General features: G+C 54.4%; 3 protein-coding genes across 3 annotated transcripts; 1 reads left to right on the forward strand and 2 right to left on the reverse strand.

Annotated features, from left to right (window-relative positions):
- Nucleotides 1-3,256: 3,256 nt before the first annotated feature.
- PSV08DRAFT_362164 (Got1/Sft2-like family-domain-containing protein) lies at nt 3,257-5,772 on the reverse strand. The gene is made up of 5 exons (XM_014227375.1): nt 5,319-5,772; nt 4,658-4,784; nt 4,171-4,235; nt 3,953-4,038; nt 3,257-3,795 (listed from the first exon to the last, which is right to left on the reverse strand). Exons 1-5 carry the CDS (start codon nt 5,539-5,541, stop codon nt 3,643-3,645), a joined length of 654 nt encoding a protein of 217 aa, XP_014082850.1. The 5' UTR covers nt 5,542-5,772; the 3' UTR covers nt 3,257-3,642.
- Nucleotides 5,326-8,364, reverse strand: PSV08DRAFT_401805 (uncharacterized protein; the record flags this gene model as incomplete). The annotated part of the gene is made up of 7 exons (XM_066093625.1): nt 5,326-5,963; nt 6,472-6,549; nt 6,581-6,836; nt 6,929-6,932; nt 7,225-7,409; nt 7,531-8,073; nt 8,107-8,364. 7 exons carry the CDS (start codon nt 8,362-8,364, stop codon nt 5,587-5,589), a joined length of 1,701 nt encoding a protein of 566 aa, XP_065949078.1. The 3' UTR covers nt 5,326-5,586.
- Nucleotides 8,365-8,498: 134 nt separating this feature from the next.
- On the forward strand, nt 8,499-10,630 carry PSV08DRAFT_41822 (uncharacterized protein). The gene is made up of 3 exons (XM_066093955.1): nt 8,499-8,700; nt 8,914-10,029; nt 10,105-10,630. Exons 1-3 carry the CDS (start codon nt 8,688-8,690, stop codon nt 10,536-10,538), a joined length of 1,563 nt encoding a protein of 520 aa, XP_065949079.1. The 5' UTR covers nt 8,499-8,687; the 3' UTR covers nt 10,539-10,630.
- The last annotated feature ends 2,244 nt before the right edge of the window (nt 10,631-12,874 follow it).

A 12,874-nucleotide genomic window follows, 5' to 3' on the forward strand; every position in this document is an offset into this window, starting at 1 on the left:
AAGAGTTTGTGCCGCACTCATCACGCCGGTGACCCCACCCCTCTTTGAATCTTGTTGTGCATTACCCAATCACTGGGAGAGCTGTTCCATGTCCCGAACTTTGCGGGTAATGGCCGAGTGGAATTGCACACGATTGGGTCTGGAGGTATACTGCCGACGTGAGTCGGAGTGGGGTAGCACCGCATTCTCACTCCCTGAAGCAACGACAACGGATAAAAACACCAGATTCTGCTTGGCAGCTATTGGCTACTGTAGGCTCCGGTGGGGAAGGTTCTGTGCATATATGCTACGATAGTAGTCCAGCAGCTAGCAGACAGACAGTTGTAATACTCTGCGAGCGAGGCCACAGCCCGATCGCAGGCGGGTATGTCACTATTAAGTAGTAGTAAGGAATTACAGAGAAGCAGAACAAGAGCTGCTACGTATACCGGCCACAAGCCAGCCAGTCAGGCGCAGCCGGTTGCTTCCGGTCCTCTCAAGCCTTCACTTCTAAGTCTCTCCGCATGGTTACAGCATTGTCCACACGTGCGATTCGGGAAGACATTCGCGATGGCGTTTACAACACCAACGGGCATCCAGATTCTACGCCTCATGCAGCTAAAGCCAAGTACTCACATCTAATTCTCTTTGCATATTCACATCATCACTCACACGTGCGATTCGAGAAGGGTGGCCGGTCGCGATGGCGTTGACAACAACCAAACGGCCTCCAGTCATCACGCCTTACATGCAGCTAAAAAGCCAAGTCCTTTGACCACAGCCAGAATGTGGTCACACCGTTCAGGTCGTAGTAGTAGTAGGGCGCCCAATTTCCAACCCGTCACCTTTTCTTCTTCCCTGTTCACAGTCCTGCCCGCAAAGAACGTTTCTAGCGGCTTACAACAAGACGCCACAAATAACCTTCTTTCAGCCCTACATGCAAACTTTTGTGGCAAAACCACGAGTCTGGACATGCATGCACACGTGTAACGGATCTCGCCTATGTGATACTGGTGTGGAAATCGTAGGTCAGCGCCTCCCCCTCCGAGCCATCCGCCCCGTAACACACATCTTGCTCGCGTATCGCGGAGCTCAGTGTACATGGTGCTCAACGGATATTGCGGAAACGAAGGGGGTGCGTGTGTGTGTGTATGGGTGTGCGGAAGGGAGGGGTTGGCCCTACCCAACGTAAGATGGCGTAACACAAAGAGAACTCGTGGCTTGGGTTTCTTAAATTGAGAGAAACCCAAAAGGAGACAAGGGAAGCTGACATCTCGTATGTAGACGAGGCCGGTGGAATATTGGCCGTTCGCTAGACAGCGTGCCCAAGTCTGGATTGCTCTACTAGGTACCGAAAATAGACGGACGGCAAGTTATTGAAAAGATGGCTAAAAATCAAACTTCTTCTGACAGCCGCTAAAAGTTGGTATTTTGAAAACAAAACAAAACAAAACAAAAAGGGAAATCAATAAGAAAACAAAACAAAACCAGGAATCTGGGCAGCGGCGACAGTTTGGTTTGCCCGCGTGGCTTATTGGTTTTCCAGAGGAGAGAGCTACGAGCATCAGTTCACACACCTCTCTTTCTTTCTTTCTTTGTCGGCAGTGCTAGCTGAGAAGCTGGTTAGAACGAAGGGAAAAGAAAAAAAAAGAGAAAACAAGAATGCAAACAAAAATCCAGTCCAAAGGATCCAACAAAAAAAAAACATGATCATGCTAGTGGAAGTTTTGGGCTCACACCGCCCATTCTGCTACGGTTTGCCTTGATTTTTCTTTTCTTTTGTTTGGGTAGTAGTAGTAGGTAAACTGCGCCCGCTCATGGGGCAATAAGCTTGCAAACTTGGCCCTAGGGGCGATAGTACAGTATAGTAGTAGAAATAGCTAAAGGACCGAATAACCTTCAGAATGTGCGCACATGACCCCCCTCATTTTGACACCAAGATAGTGTAGTAGTCCCATGTCTCTTTTTTCTGGTTGTCCATCTTTTGCTATTTTCTCTCTCTCTCTCTCTCTTCATCTCTATCCCCCCATCGGGGCGCGCCAGCACGGTCCCCCCGCTCGTGATAATGGTTACGAAAATCTGGGTTTACTTACTGTTAATAATAAACATTCATGTCGTCATCCACTACCCACCCCTCGGGCCATGTCGGACCACCTTGGGCCACTACACACACACCCACACCATGCTGACTAGAAACGAGAGAGATACTTGAACGCCGGCAATATTAGCAAGGCCGCGTTTCGCGCCGATTAAATAGGGTTTTCGCCGAGAGCGGCATCCCGCCTCGCTGGATAGACTGGTGCCCTGCTGCACATGGCCAAGACAGGCTTAGCAGGGCAGTTTGGAACCAAAATGCCTCCCACACCTTTCTCTCTCTCTCTTGCTCTCTGAGATTGCGCATTGCCGTGGGTTGCGCGTAAGCGCTCAATGGACTAAGTAAATGGTGCGGGGAAATGCCCATTCGCTATTGGTCCGCCCCCCTGCAACATGGGCTGCTGCGACGACACCACCACACCTTATCGCTTCACGATAACATGGCCCACCCTACTCGGGTCGACTATGTAGATCACGAGGCCCCTCGCGCTCCCGCCATCTCTCACTAGCTTGAGACGATCAAACGTTTTAGTACCATCGTTTCCTGTCCATGGCTGCGTGGGAGGAGTTCACCAAGGAAACGGAGATGGGTGGAGGGGAACGGAGGGGGAGGGGGAGGGGCAGGGACGGAGGGCGTGTGCGCTCGCCTTTTTCCGTCTTGCGCGATTTGCGATAACACTGGCGAGCCGTTCGCATACAAACTATATGCATCCACCCGCCGAACGCATGCGAACAAGCGCACATTGCAAGATCAGCGCAGATATTGCCATATGGCGCCCAAAGCCGTTCACAGCCCATTTGGCCTCTGGAGACGCCTTCGGGACCCTGCCTTGATCGGCCATCACCCTGCCTTAGACGGCGCTGACCCTGCGCTGATCGGTCGCAACCTCTCACCCGTCGTGCATGCAACAAATGTCGTGAGTCGGGTATTCCGTGAAACTTTGAACTCGAAAGGAGGAGAAAAAAAAACAAATCTTTGGGTAAGCAAAGGTAATCTACAGATCGACACAGCCAAGGACGAGTCCGAATAGCCACGAGGGGGACATTTGGGCAAGTGATCAACCAGATAGGTTAAGTTAGAAAGGCTTTGGTCGGGCGTGGATGAGACAAGCTCACTCATGCTTCGGAGAAATGTATCAGATATGTTGGTTTGGTGGAACAACCTGTATTCAACCCTCTGCTTCTCAGCTTGATTCAGAATGGCTGCAGGCGATGGCACTTGAAGCTTCCAAATACACCAGTGCAATGCAGACACGGCGCGCTAGGTGCTAGTCTGATTGCCGCCTCGTTCAGTGTGCCGCTAGCACCACGCCAGCCGATCAATCAGGATGCAGCAATAAGAGGCGTGGAGAGAGGCGTATATGTGACTATGTAGCGTGATGGGATTGGAACATGACATTGAGAGATCCTGGCAAGTCAACTCTTCGCGTACAAGGGCAATATACAGCCCTGCCAGACATGCTCATGTATTGTCCGACACGCGTCGCATTGCGACGACACGCCCGTATTCGCAGGAGGGTCATAGCCACAATATCGAGCGTGGCGCCGGCAAGGTTTCAAGAGCAGAGCCTAGTCACTCATCCAGGCGGCGACGCGGTTTCCTCCAAAGCGCGCAGCAAAACGTAGACCAGACGAGCCCATGGGGAAGTAGGATACGATGTACCAAACCAGGGAGACTAGCTGAGCGACAGCCGCAATGAAGGTGAGAGGGGTGCTATGCAGCTAGTCACGCGAACATTGTCAGCGAGAGTGAGGTGGGCAGAGCGTAATCGATAAGGACTGGCGTGGAGTGGGAGGGGCACGCGGACAGGGATCCGGGGCAGAAAAAGCACCAGGGTTGACATGTTGCAGGGGTTAATACGCTAGGAAATGGACTTACACCTAGGGAGAAATACAGCGTGAGGACGATGCTGCCAAAATACGCGGCTGTGAAGGGAAGCCTGGGGCCGGAGATAAGGTGGTGGACTAGAGGTGGGATTAGTAAAAGGGCAAATGCAGTCAGTGTGCGAGTGGGTGTGTGGATGTGTAATTATGAGATGGAAGGGTGTGGATTTGAGGTGATGAGTGGTGATGTTGGTGCAAATAAGGCTTGCTTACCATATTGCATCGGGCCCATCAGGACACCCCATGCAGCTAGAAAGAGAAGGCTGCCCATAGACCATCTAGAATGAGACCATGGTGGTTAGCACTAGCGTTCTTCAGGTGACGTGCATGAGGCTTGGCGTATAGTCTTGACTCGATGAAGGCTGTCTGTACCCTGCAGCGCGCCGAACCTTGGACCCGCATGATCGCTGCAGAGGGGGTCCAGTGCCGATGTTACAGTGGCTAGAGAGGTCAAGTGGCACATGGATTCGATTCGTCAGAGCTGCCGTCCACAAGACATGAGCGGGGACGTGTAGCAGTTGAACGAGTTGCATGAGTTCGCATAGCCGTGCCGACGAACAGATAGGCCATGTGCCACTGCCTATCTCTCTATCTGGGATTACCTTTACCAGGGAAAGGGAAGGTAGCGCGGAAGACATGGAGCTGGGCGGCTACGAGGAGGGGGAGGGGGAGGGGCTGTGAGGGGAGGCAGATAACTCACAAGATGGCAAACTTGCGCGGCCTAACCAAAAAGACAGGCGTAAACATGAGGCCAACGCATGTAGCAAACATGGCCAAGGAAGCAAGGAGCAGGCCGCCAAAAACGAGCAATCGGTCCCACCGACTCACTGTGGGTATTGGTCAGCACAGAGGGACGTGGTTCAAAGACGGACAGACAGAGTGAAGAGTGCAAGTGTCGTGCATGCGAGATGGGTGACGCAGGAACTCCCTTCTGTCACATTGACGGTTGGCTGCGCGGTGACTTTGCCGAGTGCAGGAGCAGGAGCAGGAGCAGGAGCAGATGACAGGTCGAGGAGGGGAAAAACTGGGAATCCCACTTCTGGGCGGATGCTCATTTCAAGATTGCCATGTGCCGGGAAAAAATGTGGATGCGGAGACAAAGAAGCAGGGCTGTGCATGTGAAACTAGCCCGGAAGCATCGTCGGCTGATGACACCACGAGCCATGGGCCAGTCGGTGGTATCGGTGCTTGCAAGGGAAATATATAAGATCGAGGGGCATCGTGCAATCGAAGTAGAGCAGGGGATTACGAGGCGCGAAACGACGCGTAAGGAAGGTGGACGTGTTTTGCCACTGGCAGAGCAGAAGGGGGAAGGAAGGAAGGAAGGAGGGAAGAAAGGGATGAAGGAAGGGGCAACTTACGCGCAAACCAGCCCTCTTCTTCCTCTCTTCTCGTCGGGGCGGGCAGAGGGGCACCGGGGTTTGTCTCGGTGGTAGGCAGTCGCACATAGCCTCCCTCGCCAAAGGGATTCAGGTTCTGTATTCTGTCGAGCAGCGAGGGCGGCGCGGTGCTCACGGGGGCCTGCGACTCGCGCCTGGACCAGCCAAGCGAGTTCATGGATTCTCGGAAGGAAGCGGATGCCATTGTGCGCGAGGGTTGTAGCGGTGGAGGGCGGAGGAGCACGAGATGCTAGCGCCGTGTGGTTGAGCAGAAGAAACCTGCTGCTGGGCACGGCGGTCGCGAGCGGATAGGGAGACTAGCAGAAATAGGCGTGGGCGCGGGGGACGCGACTTGGGTTCTTGGGTTGCCGGCGAAGGTTGGGGAGAAGCCGCAGCAGGCGACAGGCAGAGCAGATTGGGCCTTGGGTAGGAAGATGGTAGGGATGCTAGGGAAGTGCTGTAGCGGTAGCGGGCGGGGCTTTGGCAGAGCTGGATAGAGGGTGCTTGGCGCGGCGGACGATGTCGACGGGGTTGCGAGTATGCGTGCGGTCGTGGGATGCTCGAGTAGGAACAACTGCCCACGGACCGGAGGATTTCGTGCAGATGATGTCCGTGCGGTGTAGAGTGCTGTACTGTGTAGGAGCAGGGCTGGGATGGGGCGGCGGAGAGCCAATGGCAGAAGTCAGACAGCCGTCTCAGACACGGTGATGGGTGGGCGAGGCTTGTGACGAGGCGGCGAGGGCGAGGGCGGGCTGGAGGGCGGAGGTGTGGCTGTGGCGGGGGTGATTGGCCGGGAAAGGGCAGGCGGTGGTTACGGGTGGTAGAGCAGAGCAGATCGGTGATGGGAGATGGGAATGTAGTCTGCTCGCCGGCCAGGAGGGGAGTAGCGCGGCCTGCTCTTGTGAGGGCCGGCCTGCCATGCTCTGCACACTTGGACTTGGTGGGCCATTGCAGCGACTAGCGCGCGATCGCCTCCCGCTGCGACTCGCAGTGCTGGGTGAACCACGCGGCCGAGTCGGGTTAGCGCGGCCCTTGGACATGCCCGCCCACACCCACACACACCCATACCCATACCACGCACGCCCACACACACACGCACACACGCACACACACACACACACACACACACACACACATGGCCGTTTGCACACCCCCTCGGGCCCAGGGCTGCCTTGGACAGTCGGGCAACAGGTAGATGACGTCCTTTGCGGGCCTGCTAGTGAGTCACATCGCGCGTCCTCTACCAGGGCTGCCAGGACCGGGTAGCTGAGACACGACGGCTTGCGAGTGACCAGGCGAGGCCACTTGCAAGCCGGATGGTGTCCGCATCGCCAGGGTTGGACGGCGGGCTTGCGGCTTGCAGACTGCCTCGTCCTGATGCGCCGCGACAGGCAGAGGCACGGCGAGCAGAAGAGGCGCGTTGCTCGTTGCTGAGCCAGAGTATATTATGCCGCCGTGCCGCGTCCGTCGGTGGCCCAATAATTGTCTGTCTCGCCCTCGCTACATACTAGTCGTTGTAGTGGTAGTAATCCGCACCTTGCATTGCATACATACGTCCGTACATATATATATATATATATACATGTACACACTGCACTAGACACCGACAGCCAGCCGCCGCTCTCGCAACACACACACACACACACACACAGTCAATCAATCTACCCACATACTATACAGCGCAGTGCCCCTCCGGGCCGGCCTTCCCCCAGCTCGCAACGTCGCCTACGCCCTACGTCACCCGCTCGGCGCCGGGTTGCGCAAACCACTGCAGCGGCTGTCGCCATTGCTCTGCATCGTCTGCGTTTTGCTGCACCGCGCCCACTGGCCGCCCGCTTGTGCTCGACCGCTGCCACCCGGCATCGGCTAGTCGTTGGCTGCCACGGACTGATTCGCCGGCCGGCCATAGCTGCTTGGCGCGCCCCGACTAAGACGGCCACGCTCGCTGACCGCCTTCCGGCCTCGCTTGAGCTGCCCCGTCTCTCCTCTTCTCAGAGCCGCGGCAGCCTTTGCATTGCTGTTGCACACTGGGCCGCTCCCACCGCGCCTCCTGCCCCCATCGCTGCCCAGAGCCTGCACCGCGCCTAGCACGCTTCATCCACCGCCTGCTGCTGGGAACATCCTGCCACCGCCCTCCCCACCACTACCCCCCCGGACCGCCTACTCCAGAGCCCACTCGTGCTATTTTACCCACCCCTCCACCGCGTTGCACCAGAGCCCTCACTGCGCAGCCCACCACGCACACAAACACTCGTCCACGCCCACGCCCGCCTCTCCACCCCCGTCGCCAGACAAACAGCCTCCCCTCCGCACCATCATCGCCGCCACCACCACCTCGGCCTCGACCCCTACCTTCAACCTCACTCCCCAACCGCCAAGTCTGCTCCCTCGTGCACACCACCAGGTAGCCAACTGCTCTCCCACCTTGTTCACTCGACCTCTCGCCCACCCCGAGAAGCCGAGTCTTCCAGCTGCCCTCTCCACTGAGCATTGCTGGCATCCAAGGTGAGTCAACGCTGCTCGGTGCTCTTTCCTTGAACAACCACCACCCCTCCCTCCTTCCTTCCTCACCACCACCACCACCGTCACCGCCCCCGTGCTGCGCTTCAGCCTGGGCTGTAAACAAAAAAGCCCCAACACCACCCCCCGGAGCAGTGACACTGTTTCGCTGCTTTGGTCCTCCCGTACCACGGTCCCCACAGTGCCGGCGTGCAGCACGGCTGTCGTCCTCCGTTGCCTGCCTCGCGGGTTACCCATCTGTGCGCCACACGCATGCACCCGACCCTTCAACCACCCAACACTTGTCCTGCTGCACTGTGCGCTGACACGTCTTTCTCAGTATCCAAATTCGGCCCACAGCCACAAGCACCCGCCGCAGCCCGCAATCTGGCTCCGAAGATAGGCCGCATCCTTGCTTTCCCCCACGCCCGCCCATACCCATCTCCGGAACATCCAACCCGTGGTATCCCTTGTCCGGGCAAGTAAAGTGAGTACCTTCCGTGACAGATGACTCGTCCATGGCAGACATGGTGCTAATGCCCTTCCCACAGACAAACACTAGCTTCCCCCTCCCAACAAGACCAGAGGCTTGCTAGCGAGTATCAGGCGTCGCTCTAAAGACTCCCTTGGCTTGCTCGCGCCCTCTTTGTGCTCGCCACACAGCAAGCGTCTGTCAATTCCCATATAGCGACACAGGCCGTCTCGTGCTGCAACCATTCTGCCAGCTTGCGAGTGCGTCCCTTGGTCACTGGCTTGAGCCGACGATAGATTGTTTCAGATCTCAACGTTCGGCACAAGCAACCGCCCTCGGCCACACACATCCACACTTCTGGGATACTGCAACCCACAGTAATGCCAAAGCCTAGTAAGTACGCCTTTTGGTAACGTCAGTTTATCCTACATTGTCATGAGAGCACCATTCTGTTTCACTTGATCCGCATCTCTCTCTCTCTCTCTCTCTTTCTATATTATTCCTTCTGTTCGTCGGTGAATCCTTCTCGCTCAGCACATCTTTTTTTTTCTTTTCGTTCCGTCATTTCCATCATGTACTACGGAACCATACTAACTGTCCCTGAAGCGGACGCTCTCTTCACTCCTCCCTCTTCCTACTCTCCCCAGAAGCCGATTGCAAGGCTGGACCTTGGCTTCGAGTCCCCCTCTGACGACGTGCTAGACGCTGATATCTTCAACATGAATGGTACAGGATCACCTCAACCATACATCAAAGAAGAGGTCGACGACATGTCTTTCAACAGCCGCTTCATGGGCCACAATGGCCTGGACATGAACCAACAATACACAAACGCCCAGTTCTCCGGACACGAGAACGCCAGTGGCATCAATCCTTCCGAGCTCAACATGAACGGAAACATGATGGGCAACCACTTTGGCACTAACAGCTACATGCAGGGTGGAGCTGGCATTGCCGATGACGAGCTTGCCGAGTCACTCGGTACCTTTGAGCAGCAGCCTGGCTTCAACAACTTCTCTCAGGACCAGATGAGTCAACAGCAGGACTACTACCATGGCCACGCCAACAATGCCAGCGTGAACCAGGTCTATTCCAACACCCCAGACGACCTACCCATTCACAGTCCTTTTGTACACCCTGGCAATTTTGACTTCAACCAGTACCAATCAGGATCGCAGATGAGGAGCTTTTCCGGCAGTATGCCAACTGGCTCTATGCGCCAGCGTATCACAATGAGCAGGACCACCTCCGACAACCGGGCTCCCATGTCGCCTAAGACGCCTGCTATGGCTGGTCTCCACCTTGGTACACCCGACTCGGGTAACTTCACCAACACGCAGCCCATCATGACCAACATGCACCGCCACCACAAGAGCATGTCTGGCCAGTGGGAGGGAACGCCAGGAAGTGCCCACTCATGGATCGACTCGCCTACGGCATCACCCCACACTGGCGGTCTGCACCATCAACAGATTACTGACGTCTTGCATTCGGGCAAGCACAACTCACTCCCCGCCAAGGTTGATATTGGCCAAAATGCCGACGCTAAGAAGCGCCGACGCCGCGAGTCCCACAACTTGGTCGAGCGTCGCCGCAGGGACAATATCAACGAGCGCATCCACGACTTGTCTCGTCTTGTACCTCAGCACCGTCTTGAGGATGAGAAGATCCGCAAGCACATCAACAACAATGGCCCACTCTCACCTACCATGGCCACTAGCGGTATGTCACCACCACAAGCCACGTCACTTCTAGCTGGCGGAAGTGGAAGGCGAGCAGCCGGTAACATTACACAAGGTCTGCCAATCGAAGAAAAGGACAAGGGTCCCAACAAGGGTGATATTCTCAATGGTGCCGTCAGCTGGACACGTGATCTCATGTGGATGCTGTCCAAGAAGATTCAGGAATGCGACGAGCTGGCTGCACGACTCCAGCAAGCAACTGGTGAAGAGTGGTCTGTCGAACAGTCCGAGGACGAGAAGCGAATGAAGACGGAAATCCTCGATGCGCTTGAGAAGAACGGCGCCGGTACTTTCAGATACTCGCGCGGCCCCGGTTCAGGCCTGCGAGTACCCAAGCACACCAACCTGGCTGGTGAACCCCTCAACGGCGTTTCACCACAGAGCCTTAGTCCAGGCATGCAAAGCACTGGTAGCGGTTCGGGATCAAACCAGCCGCAGTACTGGACTAGCCTGAAGGAGGAAGACGAGTACGGTATGGACATGGGCTGAAGCTCGAGGCCCTTTGAGAAGTCCTTTTCCTACTGTTGGTCTGCCTGTCTTTTCGCCAATTCCTTCATTATGATACCCCGCGATACCCCGCATCCGTTCCTGCATCCTGCTGTATGCATACCCTGGAGTCACCATAGTCAGGCTCTCTCCGCACGGTGGAAGAACATTTCCATTTGACGGCTCCATGTGTACCGTCTCTGCTGGACAAGGACGGACTAAGCTTTCCGCTTGCATCACTGCACTTCCCATCTCGTTGCGTAATATCTCTATCCATCTCATGGCACATCATCACCCCGGCGTCCTTGGAGCTCTCTTACGAATCTGGGCTACTACCGAGTCCTCATGTCTTTACCATGTCAACGCCGGGCTCTACACACCCATCATCACCCATTACACGGCAATTTCATATATCTGTTTCAAGGTTGTGGCTATTTGTTTTTTTTTTGGCAGATTTATGGCCCTGTGTTTGCTATCTCTCTAACTGACCTTTCTTCGGATATCTATGGCATGTACTGTTTGTTTTGTCTGCTCAGGTTTGCATATCATCACTGTGATTTCTTTTTAATATATGGTTTTGGCCAATGAGGTTACATCATAAGCATGGATCGGCGTGTTCGATTTATGGCGTTTGTGGTATCTGACGCTGATGTTACTGGGGAAGACGAGGTTCTACGTCACGATAGGCTGTTTGGGAATGTTTGTTCACTCGCGTTCTGTTTTCGTTAGGCACTGATTGTTTTAGTTCTAGTTTGAATCTCATGACATTACAAAACTTGTTTGACATGCGCTTTGTGTTGTGGTTGCCTGGAATGAGGCTCTCAAGCGCTGCAGGCAGCCACGCCCTTGTTGATGTGTCCTCCAGGTAAGCATCACAGAGGGCAACGACCATCACGCCTCGATCAAGTCGCTGCTACCCGAAAAGGGTTCACCGGGATTAACGCCAGGGGAACCGGTTCCAGGCAACACATGTCTCAAATCCCGGAAGGCTGAATACTCTCAGGTTTCGGGATAAGAGGTCCCTTCAGGCGGAGAGAGAGAGCCTGCGATTCCTTGAAATCGCCTGCCTAGCAAGCAACCACATAATACTAGTGTTTTTTTTTATTTTTTCCCTCTCATGGGCAATTGCGCCACATTTCCACAGAAGAAAAAAAAAACTCAAGCTTGCCGACGTATGGCTTTAATCGTCTAACCATGCATCCTTTAGCTTGCTCCTCTTCTTCTTCTTCTTCTTCTTCTTCTTCTTATGCAGAACGGGACAAAGAGACACACACAAAAGATAAGGAAAACAAATCAAGTCTTACAGTCATCAAGTTGGGAAAAGTTGGGGCAATAATAGTTATGGATTTGTGGGTTTTATGCCGCTGACATCATATCATACTAATCCTTATTCTTGTCTCTATTTGTTCATTTGATTTGTTCCTCTGATTTGGCCTTGTTTTTTTTGGAGGGGGGGAGTGGCATTATGAGATGACTGGGAGCAGTGTATAGAGCACGGTCTAGGTACCCTTTTTGTTTGGTCTTAGTTGGAAACAAATATGATTGCTGCCCCTTTGTCCTTGGAAGGATGAAAGGATAAGGGTTAGGATGGAGGGACTCATGCCAGGACCGGGTTATAGCGGATCTGGAAACAGGCCCTGTGCGTGAATGCCAACGCAGTGAGGTTCAAGCACTTCTCTAATACGCCGAGTAGGTAGGCAGGTTAGGCTGGTAACTTGTGGACGGCTACTTTATCGTATCTCGGTGTAATCCCCCCCTTCCTATCCATCCTCCATCCCACTTCTAACCATTTCTTTGCCGACATGGGCTTTTCTTTCAAAAAAAAAAGCAGTGTTTTACGTACGCGTTTGTGTACAAAAGCCCCTCCCGCCGATCAATTCCCCGGGGGAGAGGGAGGAGAGAGGGGGCGTTGTTTCCTCCCAAACCTTTTGGTCTGCAGACCCGCAACCAATCATATGGAAAGCGCGCCTCCCCCCCCCCCCCCGTATCGTACGAAAAACTAGGTGACGCAAGAAAACGGTTGCGGTACCACGGGGAGTTATGCAGGTAGCCGTGTATGCGAGGGTAGGGAAAGAGGGGAGAGAGATGTTGGGTGTTGTGGGAGGGTGGTGGGAAAGAAGAATATTGAGGAGGAAAGAGGGGGTTTGGTAAGATTGGTGTATTTTAATCAGTGGCTTCATCAGGGGGTATATCTATTTCTATTCCCCTACTTCATTTCACCTACACTGAAAAAAAAAGTGTACATATGAAGAAAACGTGAAGTATTAATTCATTTTTATCCAGCGACCTTGCTCTTTCAAAGATTATACATACCATACACTCACCTCCCCTAAGCCCGT

This window comes from Bipolaris maydis (assembly GCF_028858645.1).
Source record: "Bipolaris maydis strain C4 unplaced genomic scaffold PSV08scaffold_7, whole genome shotgun sequence".
Taxonomy (NCBI): domain Eukaryota; kingdom Fungi; phylum Ascomycota; class Dothideomycetes; order Pleosporales; family Pleosporaceae; genus Bipolaris; species Bipolaris maydis.

Excerpts from the sequence above, each read along its gene's own strand:
- PSV08DRAFT_362164 (XM_014227375.1), bottom strand. The coding sequence starts at position 5,541 with ATGGCATCCGCTTCCTTCCGAGAATCCATGAACTCGCTTGGCTGGTCC. Across the intron at positions 4,785-5,318 it reads AGAAGAGGGCTGGTTTGCGC|TGAGTCGGTGGGACCGATTG; the intron begins GTAAGTTGCCCC and ends CAATACCCACAG. Across the intron at positions 4,039-4,170 it reads GATGGGCCCGATGCAATATG|TCCACCACCTTATCTCCGGC; the intron begins GTAAGCAAGCCT and ends TCCCACCTCTAG.
- PSV08DRAFT_41822 (XM_066093955.1), top strand. Across the intron at positions 10,030-10,104 it reads ACCTACCATGGCCACTAGCG|GTCTGCCAATCGAAGAAAAG; the intron begins GTATGTCACCAC and ends ACATTACACAAG.